This window comes from Dipodomys spectabilis, unplaced genomic scaffold, assembly GCF_019054845.1.
Source record: "Dipodomys spectabilis isolate Male_0828 unplaced genomic scaffold, ASM1905484v1 ptg000108l, whole genome shotgun sequence".
NCBI classification, from domain to species: Eukaryota; Metazoa; Chordata; class Mammalia; order Rodentia; family Heteromyidae; genus Dipodomys; species Dipodomys spectabilis.
Genome location: NW_024870785.1, coordinates 9,893,321 through 9,917,500, shown reverse-complemented (window position 1 = coordinate 9,917,500; position 24,180 = coordinate 9,893,321). Strand labels below are relative to the sequence as shown.

At 43.1% G+C, this 24,180-nt stretch overlaps 1 protein-coding gene across 1 annotated transcript in view; it reads left to right on the top strand.

The window, feature by feature from the left end:
* Atp8b4 (ATPase phospholipid transporting 8B4 (putative)) overlaps window positions 1–24,180 on the top strand; it is a 134,175-nt gene that overhangs the window by 45,141 nt on the left and 64,854 nt on the right. Inside the window, exons 7-11 of the mRNA XM_042687985.1 lie at window positions 5,434–5,506; window positions 10,213–10,283; window positions 11,741–11,823; window positions 18,697–18,855; window positions 22,912–23,000. Of these exons, the coding sequence (XP_042543919.1) occupies window positions 5,434–5,506; window positions 10,213–10,283; window positions 11,741–11,823; window positions 18,697–18,855; window positions 22,912–23,000 (475 nt within the window). The remainder of the gene's footprint in view (window positions 1–5,433; window positions 5,507–10,212; window positions 10,284–11,740; window positions 11,824–18,696; window positions 18,856–22,911; window positions 23,001–24,180) is intronic.

The window sequence follows — 24,180 nt, the reverse complement described above, 5'->3', positions numbered from 1 at the left end:
CATGAACACGAAAGCTTGGAGAGAGCACTCAGGTCCAGAGTTCAAGCTCCAGGACTGGCATAAAGTGAACAGTGCATTTATTCTCTAAAATAGTGTCTTTCACACAGCAATGAGACCTATCTGTCATCTATTGTAGCAATCATATCTTTTAGCTATTATCCATCATTGATCATCTCTCTCCTCTATTTGTATCTATATTTATCATCCCATCCCATCACCTGTTACGTATCATTATCATATTTATCCATCTTCTGTCTATATCATCCTCTATTATATCTGTCATTGTCTAGCATGTATTTATTATTCACCTACCTACCCATCTTCATCATTATCATCCATGGGTTTTCGGACATGCTCACAAATGGAACAGCATGGTAAACCTTTATGTGTGGTTCCCACATACCTTCCCATGTTTGTATCCATCCTCACTTTTTGTTTTCCAGAGTATTTTTAAAACAAGCTCCAGATGTCATACTATCAGTTAATTTTTGTGTGTGTGTGTGTGCCGGCCCTGGAGCTTGAACTCAAGGCCTGGATACTGTCCCTAAGCGTTTTTTGCTTAAGGCTAACACTCTACCACTTGAGCCATTGCTCCACTTCCATTCTTTTGGTGGTTAATCAGAGGTAAGAATCTCAGGGATTTTTTTCTGCCTGGGCTGGCTGGCTTTGAACCATAATTCACAGTTCTCAGCCTCCTGAGTAGCTAGGATTATTTTATTATAGCTACGAGTACCCGGGCTAAAATGTAAGAATGTTTTAATGGTTAAATTGTAACTTCTGGACCATTCTGAATAGAATGTTGTCTCTGCGAGATTGCCTCTACAATGTCACCCTTAACAGACAGTCATAGTACGCAACTTTGTAGTTGCTTTTTTCTTTTCCTAAGTGGAAACGATCCAGTACGATTTGTCATCCATGAATTTAAAATATGACCTTGGACTACGTTTCTCCTCATCACGAAGGTGCTGAGGATACAAAACTGATGGTCCAGTGAAAAGCAAGTACCCTAGTAATCATGAGCAATAAGATTTATCCCGGTGTCGAGAGAAATGTGAATGACATCATGCTTGCCGCCTTAGACAGCCAAGCTATTTCACCGAGGACCTTAAGTAAATCCTGATTGAAGTTTGTTGGCTGCTGTCGACTCATGATTCTGAGAAGACAAGGCGAGAGCCATCAGGGTAGTAATAAAGTCCAGGCATATTCTTTTCTGATGAGCTCACCGTACATAGGGACAAGCCTTAGAATATCTGGAGGCATGAAAGTTAATATATCCTTTATTAGACAGTCTCCTTGCTTTATCCACGTTCCCACAGGACTTTTGATGACAGCTGTATGGCAGACCATTTAATACTGAAGTCATTTCTCCAAAAAAAAAAAAAAGACAGGTCTGTTTCTAGGTTATCAGAAGACAAAGACGGTTTCGGGGCAGTTATTTATGAGCCAGATTTCTGTTTTCCGCACTAGTCTCTAGGATCTCTGATGACCAGCCGTCTGTATCTAATTCCACTCATGGCCCCAGATGTTCAGGGCTTGGTCTCGTCGGAGTGTCATTTGGTACAGACAAAGCATGGTCTTGAACTCATCAGTGGCCGGGTGATGTCCTATACTAGGAGGGGTTTCAGAATTCTACCTACATAACCATCCTGTTTCTGAGGAATTCAAGCTTGGGAAGTCTTTAGGGCTTCATACAGCTGTAAATCTAGGAAGTGATAAACCTCATGATCTTCTGGGGATCCTCTTTAGTTGTGTCTTGTGCTACAAAAAATTAGGTCCTGACCAAAGCAAATCACATCACACCATCCAGAGACGTTTGCCTTTTGAATGTGCCAATCAACTTCCTGTATGCAAATTTCCATCCAGATGTGCCGCCCGGGGATTCTGAATTACTCTGCTTCTCTCCATGGTCTATCCATGTCCTGGCCTTCAGTGTACTTCCTTTGAAAGCATTTTCTTCCAACTTCCTTCATCATACTATCTCTGAGAGATCGTATTATTCAGGGGATCCTATTAAGAATCTACAGCAGCAGAGAGGGTCTTAGGAGATTGTTTCCGGGGACAGATTTCTTGTCTACAACAGCTAGCAGGTTTTTTTGTGCAGGTAGAACGTTGTAGGTGAATGGGTCATTTTTTAAAAATAACACAGCGATTAAATTGTTTCTGCTTCTGATTAATGTGTAATACAAGGCGTGTGGATTTTTGTACAGATTAGACAGGAGATTGCATATCTTTTTCTCAGCCAATTGTGAAACAGGATCCCCTAGGCTCTAGATTGTTGTCTTTTATCATGTCTGCTTCTTCTATCCTTCCCCTTTCCCTCTTCCTGCCACAATGGGTGTGAGATTCTCTCCCCCAGCTGACCATAGAACTGCCTGTGTGGTGATTACTATTTTTTTAAAAAGCATTTTCCTAAGCAGAGGGAGAAATAGGGCTGGGGAGGGAGAGAAATATTGGCATTCTTCAAAACTAAATAGATTCCAAAGATAGGAGCATTATATTTCTTCTGAGCGTAATGAGATTCTGCTAACCAGTCCATTGTTGGAGGATTTGGGCCAAGCTGTACATCTTAGCTCTAGCTCTGCTTTGACAGCCTGAGGACTGAAAAGAACCGGAGACTACTGCTGTGCACTGAGCAATTCTATCAGGACACCAGGACTGAGAGCTATCTTTTTGCACTGGTTAATATTGAAACCTGGAAGTGTGCACCATTACGCTCATCAAATTACTTCAGTTCCTTAGGGTCTATCCCCTTTTTAAACACACAGTAAATAATTACCATGGAAAATAGTTGTGTTTTTTGTTTTAAAAGAACAATAAGTAGAGATTTATTAAGGGATGGGCTTTGTGGCCAGACAGGCTTGGGTACCAGTCGCTGCCCTGTCCCTTGCATGTGCCCTAAAAGAAAAGTTTCTTTAAAATTTTTTTTCCATCAATGAAAACAGGGGCTCTGGGGCTCTCTGTGTGTTGTGCAGCTGGTGTCTGGGGTTCGTGTTGGAAGCAGTCTTGTATCATAGGTTTGCTAAGAACACAAAATGATCTCATGGGTTGTAACCTTGGTACTTGGCCCCCAGTGCTCAGGTGCTACAATTTCTTTGTTTTGACCTTTTTCTGGAAAAGTCTTCCCCTTCTATATGTACTGTAAACATGAGTTCAGACCGCATTGAAATTCCAAGATTTGTAGATGTGGACACAAATGTTATAACCTAGAAACAATCTAGCTAGTGCTTCTCTGAGCCAGATTAAAATAAAAATGGATGAGGCAATAAGATACTTTACTGAAGAAAAGTCACAAGTCAAGAAAAGGATGCATACACTTTATATTCCAAAGCACCAGAAAACACATGGAGATTAACGTCAAAAATGACAACTAGACTTACTTGAAGGATATATATTTTTAATATACCTGCTTACAATCTCTTCTTCAGAAGCTCAGGAAATCTGAGTTCTAAGAAGATGATAAAGGAGGTGAAGAATAGCCCTTGGTGGCAGATATTCTTGCCGCTTGAGCCACACCTCTAGCCTCTTCTGTTTTAGATTTTTGTTTGTTTTTGATAAAGTCTCATGCTTTTCACTCTGAGCAGTCTCAAATTTTGATCCTTCTATTCTATGTCTCATGTATAGCTGGGCTTATAATGGTTTCTTCCTTGACCTAACATTTCATAAGTGATTTTTTTTTTTTTTTTGGGTCAAGTTGCCTTTAAACTACCATCTGCTCAGGTAGCTGGGATTACAGCTGTGAACCACCACGCCCAGGTAAAGACAGCTTGAATGCAGACTTCAAAGCAATTCACTAACGATGACGTTTCTATAAATAAGACATAATATTTTTTCTTCCTTCATTAACAAACTGGCCATTTCTGATAGATGAAACGGTAGAAATGAGAAGTCTCTAGTATTTCAAAACAGGTACCCCAAGAGAAAAATCAGCATATAATCCATATCTATGAAGGATATATGACACAAGATTTACAAGGCTTCCTAGATTCCCTTGGTCATGGAACTAGAGAAAACCAGCACAGCATGGCATTGGAAGCTGATTGAATTCTGGCTGGGGATGAAAATGCTGCCATTGAAAAATTTCCAAAACACGTACTTGGATCTGTATGAAAGAAAGAAAAAAACAACAACAAACACAAATCTTGAGAGTATTTAAGCCAAATGACCCAGCAGGGGTTGATAGTGTGAAGCTTTTTTCACAGTTGTATAAATATTTAAAATGGTTTTCCAGCCTTTAAAACAAGTAGATTAGGCTAATTTTTTTCTCAAAAAAGAAAATCTACATGATGAAATTAATCTGCCCCCCCCCCTTAATTTATTGGGGGCGGGGAGACAGGATGGCCCTGCTCTTCCAGGTTTCCTAAGAATGGATGTCAAAGGGTGGCCAGTATCCAAATTTGACAGCAAAGCTGAATTCTGTTTCATGAGGGCTCACACCACTCGATCTTGCCATGGGTGGGCCGTTTTGATGGCATTTGCCCTTGATGGACTTACCACACCAGAGACCACATCCCATTGGACAGTAATCGCTTTGAACTTGGTAACAGGTTAGATTTAAGACTCCATTATAGGAGCTTCAAAGAAAGCTACGCAGCTCTTCTCTTCTGAGCTGTGACAGGGTCTTAGCCTGGAACAATGTACTGGGGCCGGGCTGGGCATTAGTGGCTTATGCCTGTCATCTTATCTACTCAGGAGGCTGAGATCTAAGGATCTACAGGTTCAAAGGTAGCCTGGCCAGGAAAGTCTGTGAGACTGTGATCTCTAATGAACAACTACCAAAACTCCAGAAGTGGAGATCAAGCCACAGTCCATGTGCGTGTATATATAATGTACTGGGGCCATGCTTGGACACAGTGCGTGAGGGTGGTTGGGTTTGTAGGCGGTCATCTTCATTCAGTCTCTCAGAACTTCTGTCACCTTTTTCTGTTTTGGCTCTTGCCTTTCTCTACGTTTAATTCTCTCCACTTTTATTTGCATTTTAATTGTTTTGCTGGATCAGTCTTTCTTGCCACTGTCTTCTCATTCTTGTTTGTTTGTTTGCCCCAGGGAGTCTGTGACACCAAGATGGTGGTGACATTGGTGCCGTTATTTATTAATAAATTGAAAGTTCATAGCTCCTGCAGGAATCTGCACCCCTGGGGAGGTGAACAGAGGCCTCTGGTGTGGGTGAGGGGAAGGTGGGGAGGGAGAGGCATTTTGAATTTGCTCCCAGAGATGTCCCTCCCTCCCTTCCTCTCTGGCTATTTTTGGGCAAATCCCACCCTCCCCACGTGGCTCAGGTGAAGGCTGAATCCCTTGAACTTGCCGTGGGTGGGAGCGAGCCCAAGCTGCCACCTCTGGTACCCATGGTCCATCCAGCTCCTGCCACTGGCCACCGTGCATTTCATTCTTGTCCCTTCTTGAAGAAAGAAATTCGTGTTTGTTTTGGTGCTTTAGACTGCAGAACGAGAGATGGATGAACGTCAAAGTGGGCGACATCGTGAAGCTAGAGAGCAACCAATTCGTTGCTGTGAGTATACGATATTCCAGAGAGAATGTCTCTTGGGTTAAAATAGCATATAGGGTGAGCATCAAAGTATCAGCAAGATTTTTTTTTTTTTAGTCTATAGTCTCAAAGCCTGGTCTCCAACAGTGTTGTTTATAAAAATTACTTAAAATTTTTAAATTATCTTTTTATTAGGAATTATTAACGGTCACAAGGGACTTTATTGTGATATTCCCATGTGTGCATACGATGTACTTTGATCAGATTTTCCCTTTCTGTCACTCACCCCTCCTCCATGTAAATGATTTTACTAGGCTTCATTCTTCTGCTTTGATACTTGTGTGTAAATACTCTGATCTTACTCATTCCCTCTCGCTCTCCTCCTCTTTCCCCACCTCTTTGTGAATTTTACACTCTTCTAGCTTTTTTTTTTTGGTTGATTATAGGGCTTGAACTCTGGGCTTGGACGCTGTTCCTGTGCTCTTCAACTCAAGGCGAGCGCGCTACTGCTTCAGCCCCAGCGACACTTCTGGTTTTCTGGTGGTTTATTAGAGATAAGAGTCTCGCAGACTTTCCTGCCTAGGCTGGCTTTGAACCATGATCCTCAGATCTCAGCCTCCTGAGTAGGATTACAGCGTGAGCCACCAACACCTGGCTTTAGCTTTCTTTCTTTCTTTTTTCCCCCATACCAACCTGGGCTTGAACTCAGGATCTAGGTGCTGTTCCTGAGCTTTTTTTCACTCAAGACTAGCGCTCTACCTCTTGAGCCACAGCTCCACTTCCAGCCTTTTGCTGGTTAATTAAAGATACAGAGTTTCATGAACTTTCCTGTCCAGGCTGGCTTTGAACTGTGATCCTCAGAGCTCAGCCTCTGGAGTGGCTAGGATTACAGGTGTGAGCCACAGGCTTCTCTGGCTGGGCTTTGCCCTTCCAGCACATGAACGCACGTGAATAACGATGAGAACCAAGCCATTTATTTGGCTGGCTTGAGAAAGAGCTCAGCTCCCCCTGCCCCCAGCCCCACTTCTGCAAAAGCTATTCCTGCTTTAGGTGTTGGCGACGGTCACCTTTTCGTTGACAAGTTTGTTACTGGAATTGAAGATTGTCGTCTCTCAGAAATGATAGGGCTGGAGAGACGAAGCTGGCCCACAGCCTAGGCCTGGCAGGGGTGCCCGGTCGCTCTTCCCCTCACCCCTGCCCATAACACGTCATTGAGTCCGTGTCAGCACCTTTTTTGGAGATGTTTCCAGAAGGGCCATTTTGGTGCTATGCTTGCTCTCCTTGCTGTTTTAAGTTTCAGCAGCGAATCACAGAGGTGACTTCTTCCATCTCATGGCTCCCAGTTGAACCTCCACCACCTCCATGCATCTGCACGGATCCCACCCCCCCCAACCAGGACCATGCTGAGAATTTCCACGGGGAGAAGGTTTTTTTTTGTTTTTTTTTAAACAACAAAACTTTGATACTGAAGAGCAGTTTTTTTTTTTTTCTAAATTGTGGGAAGGAAACACATTATTTTTCTATATTAAAAATGTAAACAGCCTATGTCCTGTTGGAAGAAGTCTGTGGGTCCGTCCTTCTGTCCCTCTCTCTCTCTCTCCCCGCCTCTCCTTCTCCCCCTCCCTTTCTCTCTCCATCCCTTTTTGTTTGTTGTTGTTTGTTGTTGTTTTTGTTTTTGTTTTGTCGGTCATGGGGCTTGAACTCTGGGCCTGGATGCTGTCCCTGAGCTCTTCAGCTCAGGATGAGCACACTTCTGTTTTTCTGGTGGTTTATTGGAGATGAGAGTCTCACAGAGTTTCCTGCCTGGGCTGGCTTTGAATGATGATTGATTCTCAGATCTCAGCCTCCTGAGTAGCTAGGAATACAGGTGTGAACCACTGGCATCCAGCCCTTCCTTCCCTTCTTCCTTTCTTCCCTGCTTCCCTACTTCCCTGTTTCCCTCCTTCCCTCTTCTCCTGCTTCCCTTCTTCCCTCTCCCTTCCCCTTCCCCTTTCCCTTCCCTCCTTCCCTTTCCTCTTTCCCTTTTTCCTTTCCTTTCCTCCTTCTTCTTCCTTTTCCTTTCTTCTCTCCCTTCCTCCTCCTCTTCCCCCCACTCTCCCTTCCTTCCTTCTTTTCTTTTCAAACTCAGGGCCTGGGTGCTGTCCCTTAGCTTTTCTGCTCACGTCTAGCACTTGAACCACAGCTCCACTTCTGGCCTTTTTTGCTGGTTAATTGGAGATAAAAGTCTCACAGACTTTGCTGCCCAAGCTAGCTTCAAAGCTCTATCCTCAGATCTCAGCTTCCCAAGTAGCTAGGACTGCAGGTGTGAGGCCACTGACACGGGGCTGGACTTAGCCCAGTATTCTTTTGCTGTTATATAATTTTCGTCTTTGAACACTGACAAAGCAAAAACAAGGTATAACAAAATGAAGGGGAATGCTTTGTTTTTCATAGTTGCACTGCAGTGAGTTAGCAGCCCCTCCCCACCAGTAGAAAGAGTTTATGCTTGGGGATCACAAGTTCTGAGTTCTAGGTCTAGGAAGACAGCTTGGGAATGGTTAGAGCAGAAAGAACCCACAGGGCTTATAGGTAGGTAGATGGGTCACCGCTGCTCAGGAGACACCCTTCAGCCACCAGATGGCGATGGTGAGTCAGTCACTCGTGTGCCAGCTGTGGACTAGAACTCTGCCCTTGTTGAATATAAACTCAAACACAACTGGATTCAGTGCTGCACAGAAACACTGAGTTTAAAAGATTCAAGAAGCTCACATTCTTTAGACATTATCACTACCCTCCCTCCATCACAAAGAGTTCTGCGTTTTGTTTAAAATGATCTTTTTTTTTTTTTAACATCTAAGGAGGAGAGTTGTAGGCATAAGTTGTAAACTCAGGGAAGTGTGAGGTCTATTGTTAAAATACTTTATGCCAATATTCCTTAAAATCTGGATGCAGGAGATGAGAATGGGGTGAATCAAAGAAAAACGTCCGCCCTTTTAGATCAGGTTGGGTATTTTTTGGTTCAAGAGTGGCCTCTGCTTTTGACATGTTCTCTTCATGGGTTTGCTTTATGTACACTGAGACAACTTAGCAGAACCGCTTCTGTCTTGATGACCTTCTGTGGCTGTTTAAATCGTTTAGAGTTTAGGAGGAGCCGTAATTTTTTATTCCTTGAGGGACTGTTGCCTAGTTTCGTTGAGCTCTGTTTTATCCTAATTTAGACAAAACTACACCCCGCCACACCCCTACCCCTATTTTTTGAGTTGGAAATCTAAAAAGCTTGATACCATTAAAAGAGTGTGTCATTTCTAAGTTTAGCCTTTACGACTTGAAAATGAAGTAATTCTGATTTCTTTTTTGAAGGAAACAAGGAAATTTCAGACTTGGAATGCTAGTCATGCATGCAGACGTCACTCAGAAATCGTTGGGCCAATGTCTCATCCTAGGTTGCTGGAATTGAAGTCAACTCTTTTTAGACATCCAAACCTTTCTGAATTTCATAAAACAGTTTTTTTTTTTTAAGAGAAAATAGACTAGCAACTTTTCAGTGTAGAAAGTTCCCAGAATTCTAAGGCTAAATTGTGCTAGGTGATTTCCAAAGCTCAAATAAAAACCAGAATAAAACTATTTTCAAAAACAAATTACTCAGCTTCTGATTGTCCCACCCCAAGCCCCTTAGCGCTTGCCTTTCCTTTCTCTTCTCCTTCCTTTCCATCTTGTTTCTCTTTTAATTATTCTCTTTTAAAAACTTCCTTACTTTTCTTCTCCTTCCTTCCTTTCTCTTTCTTTCTTCTTTCCTTTTATTGTTCCTTTCCTTCCAGCCTCTCCCCCTCCCTCCCTCCTTCCCTCCCTTCCTTCCTCCCTCCCCTCCCACCCCTCCTCCCTCCCTTCTTTCCTCCCTCCAAACCTCCTCTTCTTTTCCCTCCCCTCCTCTTCCCTTCTCTCCTCTTCTCTTCCCACCTTCCTTCCCATATCCCTTCTTTCCTCTTTCCCTTTCTTCTTTCTTCCCTTCCTCCTTTCCTTTCTTTCTCCTTTCCTTTTTTTTTTTTTTGCCAGTCTTGGGGCTTGAACCCAGGGCCTGGATACTGTCCCTGAGCTTCTTTTGGTCAAGGTTAGTACTCTACACTTGAGCCACAGTGCCACTTCTGGCTTTTTCTGTTTCTGTGGTACTGAGGAATTGAACCCAGGGCTTCATGTATGCTAAGCAAGCACTCTACCACTAGGCCACATTCTCAGCCCTCCTTTTTTCTCTTACCCTTATTCATCTGTTGTTTTTTTTTTTCCTGTCTTATTTGTCTGTTCCCTTACCTGGTCATGTAAGAGTTACTTAAGGTCTATACAAATAAATCTTTCTAATTAACTTATTTATTGGAGAGATTCTATATTTTTTGTTAAAAACTGTTTAAGAAAAATAGAATTAAATTCTTCCTTTCCTTTTCTTTTTCCCTCCCTCCCTCCCTCCCTCCCTCCCTCCCTCCCTCCTTCCTTCCTTCCTTCCTTCCTCCCTCCCTCCCTCCCTCCCTCCCTCCCTGGCTTAATTTCTGTCAGTCTTCAGAAGTCTCTGTTGGGATGAAAACAGGGGTAGAGAAGGAAGGAGAGGGAGGATTTGACTGTGGTCATCCAAAAGGGGGAGTTCAGGACCTCAGCCCTTCAGTCAGGTTCTGAAGCTGGGTCTGGCTGGGGATTCTGTAGTACAAGGGCCTTCAACCTCTGCTTTTCTCAAGTATTCTTTTGTCTGTGATTTCTTAAAATAGGCTGACTTGCTTCTTCTATCAAGTAGTGAGCCACATGGTCTCTGTTACATTGAAACAGCTGAGCTCGATGGGTAAGTGATTAAATTAGGATCATTGGTGAGGTATTTATTGGTTGATTGATTGATTGGTCATGGGGCTTGAACTCATGGCCTGGATGCTGTCCCTGAGCTTTTTACTCAAGGCTAGCTCTCTACGACTTAGAGCCACAGCACCACTTCTGGCTTTCTGGTGGTTAATTCATGATAAGAGTCTCACAGACTTTTCTGCTAGGGCTGGCTTTGAGCCATGATCCTGAAGTCTCAGCCTCCCGAGTAGCTAGGATTACAGGTGTGAGCCACTGGCACTTAGCCTTTGTTTTCTTTAAGAGTAAATGTCTTTAGAACTAGGACTTCGGGCCGGGCGCTGGTGGCTGGAAGACATAGAAGTCTAAATTGCAAAGGCCATTGTTAATTGCTTTGCCATAATTTCTAGAACTGTAATTTTTCTGCATGATTTTATTGGAAAAAACTGATTGATCTCTGGAGTTTATTTCCTCTCTGAAATAGTAAGTTCCGCATGTGCATGTGAATCATTTTATGTAGGGAGTCTTTGGCCAAGTTCCTCAGAAGTGTGTGCTTTCATTTCATCTTTCTCAGGAAAATGACAGGGAGTGTCCAGCCTCCCCCAGAAAGAAAGACTCAGGGCATTTTAAAATATGACCTTTTAGAGAAAAGAGAAAAATGGGCTGTGCTGTCATCCTGACATGTGGAGGATTTAGCATATTCCATGGAGTGGTTCTATGTTCAGAGGACTCAGTCTGTTTATCTGGCAAAAAAACATGTATCTAATGCTTACCTATGTGGGCACTATCTACGTGTGTGTGTTCTTTAGATTCTGTAATCTCGACAGGAGACTGACTATATAAACCCTATTGTATAGGGAAAGGAATCGGTAAGAGAGAATTAGGTCATTTGCCCTAGGGAAGTAGGACTCCAACCTGCCAACAGGGTTTAGCCAGTATCTCCCAAGTCATTACCATATTGAACTATTCGAATACAGTTTGGCCTGCGTAATCCTATGCTTAGTTGTTTTTTTTTTTTTTTTGGCAGAACATTTTTAGATATAGCTAAAGCAGTAGCAAGAGGAACATTTATAGCGTTCACTGTATACTACATTTGAAAAGACAAAACATCTCAAATCAATCTCCTGAATGAAACCATTGAATGAACCCATTACCAGACATTTCCATAAAAGACAGGACTCTGACAGATGGTCAGAATTGTGTGTGTGTGTGTGTGTGTTCCTGCTCAGAAGATGACCTGCTCTCTCTGAATGGCTAAGCTAATGCCAACTCTGAGGAACCTGAGAAGCCCCACCCACTTTCCCAAGATTCTGTGAAAAATGTGAATGCAATTAAAGGTGGGGGTTGGGGGTGGGTCCCTGGGTTTTCGGATCAGATTTCATAGGTGGGGCACCCATCCTTCCTAGTGCTTTGGATGCTGTTGGGTTGTTCCATATAAAAATTCATGTCATGTTGTTAATTCCACAGGGAGACTAACCTAAAAGTCCGCCATGCCCTGTCAGTTACCTCAGAACTCGGAGCAGATATTAGCAGACTCGCAAGGTTTGATGGTGAGTGTTTTAAACAACAAAAGCTCAAAACCAAAAGGTAATATAATAAACGAATGACTTTGTTTCACACAGGACTGGCCATTCAACCAATCCACAAGGTAAAAAAAAAAATCCCTCCCAAGTTAAAGCAATATAGATCCTTCTTTTCTATTATATGTACTTTACCTATTGTCACTTTTTGAGAACATAAAATGCCAGAGTCACAAGACTGGGACATTTCTGGGCCGAGAACCAGACATCTGCTAAATTTAGTTTTTCACTGTGAAGTCTTGGATTTCATTTTAATCTACCTTAAAGTTCACGGCAAACATTCGTGGTATTCCAGGGGTTTATCCCCAGTGAAATGTGATTTCCTAGTTCTAAGAAAGCATCTAAAGAGTGAATGATGGATTACGGGGAAATAAATTAGATATAATATGCAAATTAAAATTTCCCTGTTAGCCGAATTTAAAGACCCAAGAGAATGACGCAAGATGCGTTACGGAAAAGCCTTTGAAAGAGTGGGGACAGTTAAGAAAACTATACCGCACCATGATTATGCTTCATTTCCTGTAGTCTTTTATTTTTCTTCCATCTATTTCTTCCCACATCTTATTTGCATGTTTTAATTTCAGCCTCCTTTCCCCTTCCCTACCAGTCCCTCTCTGCCTTTCTCTGTTCCTGTCTCTCTCACACACACACATACATTTTTATACATATTTCCTCTAACCTTTGCTTTTTGTTGTTGTTGTTGCTTTCTTTTGGTGTGGGTCCTGTGGCTTGAACTCAGGGCCTGGGGGCTGTCCTTTGCCTTTTTGCTCAGTGCAAGTGCTCTGTCACTTAAGCCACAACGCCAATACCAGCTTTTCTGGGTGCTTAAATGGAGATAAGACTCTAACAGATTTTCCTACCTAGGCTGGCTTTGAACCTCAATCCTCATATCTCGGCTTCCTGAGTAGAATTACAGATGTGAGCCGCCAGCACCCGGCCTGAGATCATATTTTTAAAAGTAGCAATGTTCCTAGTGATTTTGAATGTTATCATCCCTGATAAAAATTTATAGTTGGGCTAGCCAGATACACATAATAGTATTTACAAGACAAAGTTGGACTTTGGGGGTATAAATCTACCAATTGGGAAAGTTCTTATATAAATCTTCTTACACATTTCAGACAATCTGAAAAGCCCAACCCCTAATTTATTGAATTTATAAGAAAAACCCAGTGAATCAAATTTCTAAGAAAAGATACACAACTTGATTTAGTATTACAACAAATACAAAAGTAAATTGAGTGGACCTGGCTATTTCTTGTGAAGTCTTAGGATATTGAAAATCTTTCCCAAGTATATGACTGGAAATGCTTTTCAATGATGCATTTGTAAACTGGATGTTTTTAAGCCTTGGGGAAACCCCATATGCAAATTGTCCAAATGTGTTTAGGAATCTTTTGCATATTGTAACTGACTGGTCTGAGATCTGTTTTTTACAACACATGACAAGTTTACATATTTTGTATGACTGTTATTACTGAATTTTGAAGCCGAGAAAGGGCTGACTGTTTATTCTGTTTATTCAGGAATCTTTGTGGATTTTGTGGTCCTTTCTAAAGAATAGCATGTGTGTAATGAAGACATTAAAAAAAATGAACATCTCTGTGTGGCTAAAAGTAAGCAAAAGGACTTAGCTAGCATCTCATGACTAAAAAAATTTTAACCTTACTAGGTAGCTTTATTCCACCCACCTGGAGGAAAACACAGCCCAATGGCACAATTGGTTCATGGGACATGGATTCTACATGAAGTAGCATCTGTTCATATAGCGAGTGCTAACTTGGTATCGTGATGGTATTAATAGGTAGCTAAAGGCTTGATAGTTGGAGAGAAAAGAGCTTTTGAAAATGAGGTGACATTCTTTTAAGGAATAAAATAACTACATATCATAATCACCAGGGCAACAGTAATAGGTAGTCTCTGACACTTGAAGAAGCTCTTGGCTTCAAGTCCTAAATAACAATTTACAATATCTTATTCTATGTACAGTTTGTCTTGTGGAAGACTTTCAGTGCAGATAATCCTGAAATATAGCTAATTGTATATGGAAAGAAATGATACCAGTGTTTCTGAAAAATTATGGAACACTGGGCATGGAGTTCCATTTTTATGATAAGCTACAGATTGGTTTGTTTGTGTGTGTGCATGCATGCACATAGACTGGTCCTGGGGCTTGAACTCAGGGCCTAGGCACTGTCCCTGAGCTTTGTTTGCCCTCTGCCACTTGAGCCATCATTTCACTTCTGACTTTTTTGGTGGCTAGCTGGAAATAAGAGTCTCATTGGCTTTCCTGCCTGGGCTGGCTTGGAACCATGATCCTCATATCTCAGCCTTCTGAAAAGAAAATACCCCATTCTGTCAACATGGCCCAAAGAAAACTATTGCCCCTTTTTGGAAAGAGGTAGAAAAGAAATTAGGAAGTGTGTGTGTGTGTGTGTGTGTGTGTGTGTGTGTGTGTGTGTGTGTGTGTGTGTGTGTGTGTGTGTGTGTGTGTGTGTGTGTGTGTGTGTGTGTGTGTGTGTGTGTATGGGTGTACATGTATGTGTGCCAGTGCCAGTCCTAGGACTTGAACTCAGGGCCTGGGGTCTGTCCCTAAGCATCTCTGCTCAAGGCTAGTGCTCTACCACTTGAGCCACAGCACCCTTTCTGCCTTTTTCTGAGTAGTTTATTGGAGATAAGAATCTTACCGACTTTCCTGCCCAGGCTGGCTTTGAACCATGATCCTCAGATCTCAGCCTCCTGAGTCGCTAGGATTACAGGCGTGAGCCACCAGCCACCCGGCTAGAAATGTGTGTTCTTATGCTATGAAAGGGGAATCTGGGCACTTCTGATGCTAACGCAAAACAAAATAAAACCAACACAGTTTCCCCCCCGCCCCATCCTCCCCTACCTCCATTAAACCAAAAATGTGGTTTGGTTTTGCTCCCACCATTTTGTTTTGACTGGGTCCTATATTTAATACATAACTCCTGGGCCCACAGTGTTTGAGAAAGTCTCCAGTGGGCCCTTGCCTCCAACCAGCCAAGCGGAACCCCTTGGCTTCATCATTCCTGTCTAGAACCACACCCTCCATGTGAGCCTTGGAGGGGAGGGGATGGGGGGGGAGCAGCGGGCCAACAAGTTCAAAGTTGACTCTTCCTCCATGTCAGCCTTTGCTAACAACAGGGAAAACCATCAAATGAACCTGTTTTTTATATTCCTATTGGCAAGGGCTGACACTTCATGTGTTTCTTTGCCCCAAACACATTTTTATTTTCAAGAGTAGCCAAGTCTGAAGTGTGAGAAATGTAGTCGTGGGTTAAGATTCTGGATAACGCTTAAAGGGTTTCTCTCATCCTATGATTTTATGTATGTTTTGCTAGGGATTGTTCGCTAAATGCAAGGTTCTTCAAAATTTGGGTAATGCAGGTGATTGGTCCAGTGGCCGGAGGGAAAGTGAGTTCTGAGGATTTAGAAAAATGGCTCCTTATGCACAATGTAGTTTTTCTCCACAGTTTGAGCCAGTGTTAATCAATATTATTTTCCTTTTTAAATAAATAGAGGTTAGAATGAAGGGCTAACCACAATTCAGCCACATGTCGTATTATTAAAAAAAACAAAAATAATGACCTTGTTGCTGGGCGCTGGTGGCTCACATCTGTAATCCTAACTACGAAGGAGACTGAGATCTGAGGATTGAGATTTGAAGCCAGTCCAGGCTGGAAAGTTGATGAGATTCTTATCTGCAATTAACCAGCAAAAAGCTGGAAGTGTGTCTATGACTCAAATGGTAGAAAGCCAGCCTGGAGCAGAAAAGCTCAGGGACAGCACCCAGGCCCTGAGTTCAAGTTCCAGGACCAGTGCACACGTGTGTGTGCACAGATGCTCACACACACAGTATTTTTTATTGTTTTAAGAAAGAAAACCTTTCAGGTACTAATCTACCTCTGACTTTGAGTTGAACCCAGATGGTATTTACCTGTCTTCATTTTCATTACTTCCCTCTCTTCCTTCTCTTTTGCTTTCTTCATTCTGTTCATTTACGTTCTTGTATTCCTTACTTCTAAACATTTAACCCCACTTGTTGGAGATGCAAATGGATACTAATCTAACAGTTACACCTCATGACAGGATCTATAAAAGATTATTTCTGGCTGTTTGTTTGTTTGTTTTCTATGTGGAAAGCTCCAAACCCTGAGTGCTTGTTGTCTTACTGAAATAATGGAAGCAATTGATTTCATTGGTTTGGAATGGGCTCTTGGAATTTTAAAAACTGGAAACATCTTCATGCCATCTTGGGCAGGTTGTCTGGTGCCTTTGGAGAGTCCTCAGAACCCAGAATCTAATCAGCATAAGAAACTAACGGCTGGAAGGAATCCCATGCTTTCTCAAGACCATGGGAAGGAAACAAGGCTCAGGTTTCTCAGCATGAAAGATAGTAGGAATCCTGAAATCCTGATTACATGCTTGGTTGACTTTTATCATAAAGTTAGAAGCATGTCATCTGACAGTTCACGTTAAGTGAAAAAAGAGTCACTTCTGGGTACTCACTGCTTTAGATTTTCTTTTCTTTTTTTTATTTTTGCTTTAGATTTTCTATCCTCATTGGCTAGAAGCTAGAGGCAAAAATAATTGATTTTTATACATTTTTAAAATTATTTTTTATTATTTTGAGATGCTGAGCTCCAAACTGAGGGCCTTGCAACTTGCCAGACAAGTTTCAACAGACTTAAAAAGGAAAAAAGAAAAAAACTTAAAAAAAATCTCTTGGCTCTTATCACGTAGTCTTATTTGGGCAGTGTAGAAAATGGTGTTGTAAAATGTTTGATGAGGGCTGGGAAGGTGGCTCAGTGGTAGAGCGCTTGCCTTGCATGCTTGAGGCCCTGGGTTCGATTCCTCAGCACCACATAAGCAAAAAGAAAAAAGCCGGAAGTGGCACTGTGGCTCAAGTGGTAAAGTGCTAGCCTTGAGCTGAAGAGCTGAGGGACAGCACCCAGGCCCAGAGCTCAGGCCCCACGACTGGACCCCAAAAAAAAAAAAATGTTCAATGAGCCAGGCTCTGGTGGCTCACACCTGTAATCCTAGCTACTCAGGAGGCTGAGATCTGAGAATTGCGGTTCAAAGCCAGCCCAGGCAGGAAAAGCTGTGGGACTCTTATCCCCAATAAGCCACCAGAAAATTGGAAGTGGCACTGTGGCTCAAGTGGTAGAGCGCTCGCCTTGGGCTGAAGAGCTCAGGGACAGCACCCAAGCCCAGAGTTCAAGCTCCATGACCGACAAAAACCAAACAAACAAAAACATTCAGATGAGCTGGGCACTGGTGACTGCCTATAATCCTAGCTACTCAAGAGGCAGCATCTGCACACCACAGTTCAAAGTCAGCCTAAGCAGCAAAGTCTGTTGCCGGACCGGGTTCTGTCGGGATGATGGAAGACACCTAAGGGAGGAACCTGGAATAGGATGGGGAGATGGCAAACAGAAAACTCACACACATTAGGAGTGGATGCTGAGTGCGATTTAATGCAGAGGATAACAAACTTCTATAACAGAAGTCTCCATGAGAAAGGGCAAAAGGTTACACAATCTTGCTGCATGGCTTCTTTCTTGGGTGGTCACCAGCTGGGCACCTGATAGGCATTTGTCTCCGGCTTATCTCTAAGGAATACAATGGGTTTGGGTTTCGATGTTTGTCACCAATTAACCATTACCTATTTTTATAGAGGCCTTAACTTTCCCATAAGATCTTTCCTGTTTCTTCTTTAATAGTAAACTTCAAGGAGACCTGGATCTAGCAAGTCTCTTAGTAAATAGCAGGAAATTCTTTCTCCTAAATAATTATCTCAGCAATTGCCATGCAGTCTTTCTGTTCTAGCTGAGCCTACTGCTTCTTGTAAGTCCCTTACAAACAATTCCTTCTGCTGAAGTGACTTTGTGAAACCCCCAATACTTTTATATTTACTTATAACTTGTCCCCTAGCCTCCATAAGAGGGGTTTCAGGTTAGCACTTAACTCTGGTGAGTTAGTCATATTTTTAAGACACTCATCAGATATTGGAGTCGTCAACACTCTTAAGAAAGGGCTTTGAATAAGGGAACACTGACAATGAGCAAATTCAAAAAGCAGTAGAAGCAGTAAAAGATTAATAGGCACTCTTATGAGGGAAAGAAAGGCAGAAACACATCTTTTCCCAGGGGTTTGCCAGCCTTTTCCCAGGAGTAGGCCTCTTAGAAGCCCTATTCTCCGAGGTAGACTTCGGTGAAGTCCCAAAACTTGGAGATAGGTTTCTGTAAAGCTCCATTCTCTGAGGTAGACTTCGGTGAAGTCCCAAAACTCAGAGATAGGTCTCTGAAGCCCCTATCATGGTCTGATAGATGGTTTCCCATGCTAAGCAGACTCTACTGGAGTCAGCGTGGCAGTCTGTGATTCGCTTATCTCCAGTTAAACTACCCAAAAGCCAGAAGTGGGGCTGTGGCTCAAATGGTAGAGCACTAGTCTTCAGCAAAAAACAAAAACCAAAAAATCCCGCAGGGACTGTATCTAGGCCTGGAGGTTAAGCCCCAGAGTGAGTGAGTGAGTGAGTGAGTGAGTGTGTGTGTGTGTGTGTGTGCGTGCCTGGAGGTTAAGTCTGTGTGTGTGTGTACACACACACTTACGCACACACAGTTTGATGGATTTTAACTTTGTAGTTTCTCCATTTATTTTCCAAGCATAGTCCTGTGCACCGAACACTGTGACGTCTAAGAGGGAAGAAAAAGACACTGCATATTATGTACTATAAATACACAAATACACTGTATGGGAGCAGGATGGTACCGTGGGCTTGTTAAGAGAGGACCGAAAACTTCCTTTTTTTCTGTTTCCCAGGGATTGTTGTCTGTGAGGCGCCCAACAACAAATTAGACAGATTCTCGGGAGTCCTCACCTGGAAGGGGAGCAAGCATGCGCTCACCAACCAGAAGCTCATCCTGAGAGGCTGTGCCCTGAGGAACACCAGCTGGTGTTTTGGAATGGTCGTTTTTGCAGGTACAGCTCACAGCCTCTACCAACCAGATCGCTGCCCCCCCACTCACCCTCAGTCCATCCGTTTGCCACGTGGAGACAGACCCGTGGCTCTTCATTCCAGGCAAGACGCTGCTCTGGGGAGGACCTCAGAGTGTGTGACCCCAGGAAAGGATGTCATCGCCCTGAAAATAGCCCAGGAGGCCCCTGTGTATGGGAGCCACTGATGTCTTAGAAGTTATCCTTAAGGTTGCTGGGATTTGGACATAGCCACTGTTTAATTTCTCTCTCTCTAACCCCATCTCAATCACCCCTGTTATTCTATGTATTTGGTCAGCCCGCTTTAAACAGAGGGACGAATGCAAATACGGCTGATATGGTGGATCAAGCAGTTCCTTTGGGAAAGTCTTCTTAGGGGCTCCGCTGTCATTTTTGTTTATGGCCTATAGCTGCTTCTCGTGTTCATAAACAGGACTGAGGAGGCTGGGAAGGGGGAAGAAAGAGAGAGAGGGGGCCTTCTCTTCTTATTGCTTGCCTTATCACCCTCCCCTCCACCCCCATTGCCGATGGCACCAATCTGGGCCTTGAACTCTGGGCCTAGGCACTGTCCCTGAGCTTTTTCAATTCAAGGCTGGTACTCTACCATTTGAGCCACAGCTTCACATCTGGCTTTTTGGTCATTAATTGGAGATAAGAGTCTCATAGACTTCCCTGCCTGGGCAGGCTTTGAACCACGGTCCTCAGATCTCAGCCTCCTGAGTAGCTAGGATTACAGGCGTGAGCCACCGGAGCCTGGCTTTTTGCTTGCCATCTGTGCATGTTCTACTGTATTTCTATGGATTTCCAGGATGGCACTCCTTCTTAGGGAAGCTTACAGTAGCTCCATTTCCCAAAGCCACTCAAATTTGTACTCGTGGCTTCATTTGCCAGCTTTTGATTTTTTTTTTTTAAATCCTGTTTATTGTGACACAAAATTAAGATGCGTTTTGGGTCTGGTGATTATATGTGCAATCAACGTGGGAATGTTTTGTTTTGTTTAACTGAATTTCCTCCACAACAACAAAATTTGCTCATTAAGGGCTCGAAAGTGTTCCAGAGTTAGAAAAGTCTGGCCAGTTGTTGCCAGATACTCTGAGCCGTGTGTGGCGTTACTGTGGCTCTTGTGTTTGGAGCATCGCCATTTTAAGGACTTGGGAAATCCCTAGAAATGAGGCATATAGTACTTTGATCTGGGGATGAGTCTGACTTCACGATTGAGTCTTTCAACAGATGCTTTTAGTCTTTAAGCAGGGAAATAAACCTGTGGTTGTTTATTCCCTTCTTTGCATTGCTCTTGCAGAGAAATTGAGAGCTTGGCATATGTTCAGACTTCTTTTCTTCTATCATGACAGGGAAGTTTCTCAAAGGTTTGTTGTTATTGGTCGTGGGTCTTGCACTCAGGGCCTGGGCGCTGTCTGTGATCTTTTTCACTCAAGGCTAGCACTCTACCATTTTGAGCCACAGCTCCCCTTCTGGTTTTCTGGTGGTTCACTGGAGAAAAGAGTCTCTTGGACTTTCCTGCCTGGATTGGCTTTGAACCATGATCCTCAGATCTCAGCCTGTTGAGTAGCTAGGATTCTAGGTGTGAGCCCTGGTTGAAGCTTTTCTGATGGGAAATCCCCTCTTACTTTGCTTCTGCCTGGCCATTGTAGAAATGGAGGAATCTTGTCAAAAGGATGAGCAAGTTGATGTGCACTTGATCTTACTTAGAATGACTAATTCAGGACTGTAGATCAGCTGCACCATGTTATGGTGAGACAGCTGTGCTGAGCCACTGACAGGGGCTAAGTTCCCTTTCATACAACTGTCTCTATGGGGAAAATGCTCTTACACAAAAAGAATAGGAAATTGTGCACTCGTGGCTCACGCTTGTAATCCTAGCTACTCGGGAGGCTGAGATCTGAGGATTGCCGTTCACTGGAAGCTCCCGCTTGGGCAGGAAGCTCTGTGAGACTCTTACAGCCAAGTAATTACCCCCCAAAAAACTGGAAATGAAGCTGTAATTCAAGTGGTAGAGCACCAGCCTTGAGCCAAAAAGCCAAGGGACAGTGCCCAGGCGTTGAGTTCACATCCTAGTACTGCCCGTACCTCCAAAAAACCAAAAACCAAGTCTCCTCCAAGGCAGTGGAAAGGAAGTTCACAGAGTAGCAGATCTGGGCTCCGATTTGCTTACCAGCTTCAGGAATATGACTTCTTGTTTCTCAAGCTTCGTAAGTTGTCGCCTGGAGATACTAATGAGTCCATTGTCAGAGCTTGAGATGTGGCATGCTTAAGCGGGTACTTGACAAATGTTATTTCTTCCCTTTCCTGTTTTTCTCTCGTGCTTCATCCTCAGCCCAGAATTTGCTGCCTCCTCCCTGGGCTGAGCCAGGGATAAGGGGGAATCTGTCTTCTTTGGTGATGGTATCCTGCATTCCCAGTCTCAGGAGTCCATTGTAAAGACCAGAATGTCTGCGCTGCCTTTAGTCTGGGCACAGAAGTTCACAGAACACTTAATTAGAATATGGGTGAGCAGGGGTTGTCATGATCATGGTCAGTTTTCTCCATTCCGGATTCCAATGGGCATTTCATTGAAGAATTGAATACCCAGATATCATGAAAACCAGAATCCCAGATGAATTCTTCACTCTTCTCTTTGTAGTGTAACTCTGCTTATTCCTATTGCCAAGAATCAGAGTTGACTTGACAAACCTGACATTTTTCTTTCTTTTTTCTTTTCTTTTCTTTTTTTTTTTTGCCAGTCCTGGGCTTGAACTCGGGGCCTGGGCTCTGTCTCTGAATCTCTCTGTGCTCAAGGCTAGCACTCTACCACTTGAGCCACAGTGCCACTTCTGGCTTCTTCTGAGTAGTTTAGTGGAGGTAAGAGTGGGCTTGTTTGCCTGGGCTAGCTTTGAACCACGATCCTCAGGTCTCAGCCTCTTGAGTTATCTAAGCTTATAGCTGTGAGCCACTGGCACTAGGTGAATGAATATAGGAGAAGAAGAGTCATGAGTCTAAATATCTCTGGATATATTTAAGTGCTTACAACCCATAAAGTAGATTCTATCACTCGTTTGTATATGTCTGCATGTCTTAAGAAAAAGTACATTAAAAAAAATGTTCAACTAGTTTCTATTTCACTTTTTAGCAGACTTTATTTGGTCTTTGTGATCTTGGCTACAAAAGAAATTCTTCTCACCCTCAATGTTCATATGCCTTTAATAAACAATTCTGAGAGAATGTGGGTGGTCTTTCCTTTATACATGAGTGACTGAGAACAGGACACTGGGATACAGTCTCTAAGACCAGCGGTGAATCGCTCTGAGACTCTAATCTTTGCTTCTATTTGTCTTTTAAGTCAAAATTTTCAAGGATGTGTCCATTCTTCCATGAGTGGGATATAATTTCTTGCCCGCCTGCCTCCCTGCCTCCCTCCCTTCCCTTCCTTCCCTCCCTTCCCTCCCTTCCCTTCCTTCCCTCCCTTCCCTCCCTTCCCTCCCCTCCCTTCCCTTCCTTCCCTTCCTTCCCTTCCTCCCTCCCTCTCTCCCTCCCTCCCTCCCTCCCTTCTAGCCTTCCTTCCCTCCTGCCCCACTTCCCTCCTTCCCTCCATCTCCCTCCCTCCCTCCCTCCCTTCCATCCTTTGACTTTGTTAGCTGTGAGTGCTCCAGATTAGCTTGTTAATGTTCAGAGTTTTGCAACAAAGCATTTCTGAAACCTTTTATCCCCAGGTTCTATCTGAACTTAGACTACAGTGCAATATTTAGGTTTGTTTTCAAGTTACAAATTAAGAGTTATCCACAACTTGATGTCCACTGTTCTTTATTGAAGAACATGGGTTTTCCTTTTCAGAAACATTGGTATGAGTAGAGATTAGTGACAGGAATAAGAATATATCATCTGATTATTCCAAAGTTGTCTTCTTTTTTATTTATTTTTATTTTTGCCAGTCCTGGGACTTGAACTCAGGGCCTAGGCACTGTCCCTGAGCTTCTGTGTCAAGGCTAGCGCTCTACCACTTGAGCCACAGCGCCACTTCTAGTTGTCTTCTTTTTTTTCTTGCAGGTCCTGACACTAAATTAATGCAGAACAGTGGTAAGACAAAGTTTAAGAGGACAAGCATCGATAGGCTGATGAATACTCTAGTATTATGGGTAAGTTGCCAAAGCAAAATTAGGCAGTAGTACTGGTCATTGTAGTCAGAACATGATTTCATCTGCTTCTCTGGGACTTCTCTTTTGGAAGTCTACCCTCTCCTTGTAGAGTATGCATTTAAATATTTCGCCCTGGGAGCTGATTTGAGCTCCCTTCTGTTTTCTAGATGATAATGAATTCCTTCCCAGTGGTAAGGTGACCAGCTCATTGGCAGCCTGTGACCTTCTACCGTTCCCAGTGTAAAATGTCCTGCCTTACTTCCAGGGCTTGCTTAACCATGGTGGTAGGTAGATACCACAAGGTGATATTTTGGGGTGTAAAGCAACGGCTCACCCCAGCTTTCAAATGCTTGAAGTTGGGCATTGAATGCCAAGCATTGCTAGTTTTAATTCTTCGGTTCTGTTCAATGAGTATGTAGAATCAAACATTAACAGGAACGTGGCTGGTGTGATACAGGAACCAAGTCGGTAGCATATTGGACATCCATAATTCTACCATTTTTCTCCTATATGGTTTTCTAATATACTTTAAGATTCCCCCAACTCTGTCTTCTCATGCCCTTATTAGGGAGAGAAAGAAGAAAGCAAGCGTAGGAACGTGGAACTCTGGTTCTTTCTTGGAGGAAAAAAGAGAATAGAAGGGAATAAATTGTCCGTCTCTAGGTCAACTCCTCCCTCAACAATGTTGGTCCAGCCCCTAACATGGTGTGACATTTCATAGGAAAAGTCCCCAGGCTGGACACCAGTGGCCCATGCCTATAATCCTAGATATTCAGGAAACAGATCTAAGGATCACAGTTCAAAGCCAGCCTGGGCAGGAAAGTCTATGAGTCTCTTCAGTTAAGCACCAGAAAACCATAAGTGGTGCTGTGGCTCAAGGTGGTAGCTTTGAGCAAAAAAAGGCTCAGAGACAGCATGCAGGCCCTGAGTTCAAGGCCCAGGACTAGAAAAAAAAAAAAGTCCCCAGGACATCTTGCCAACTCATGGCTTCTGAGTTTGTTTTTAAGTCTGGAGTTTGAACTTCCTACCTAATGATCTTCTCTCTCTCTAAATACTGTGATTCCAAATGTTTGTTTTTCTATAGTGTAAAAGGTTGCTATTTTTTTGTGCTGCTTGCTACTTAAAAAAAAAAAATCTCAAAAGGAAAGTATAGCCCCATACTGATGGCTCACATCTGTAA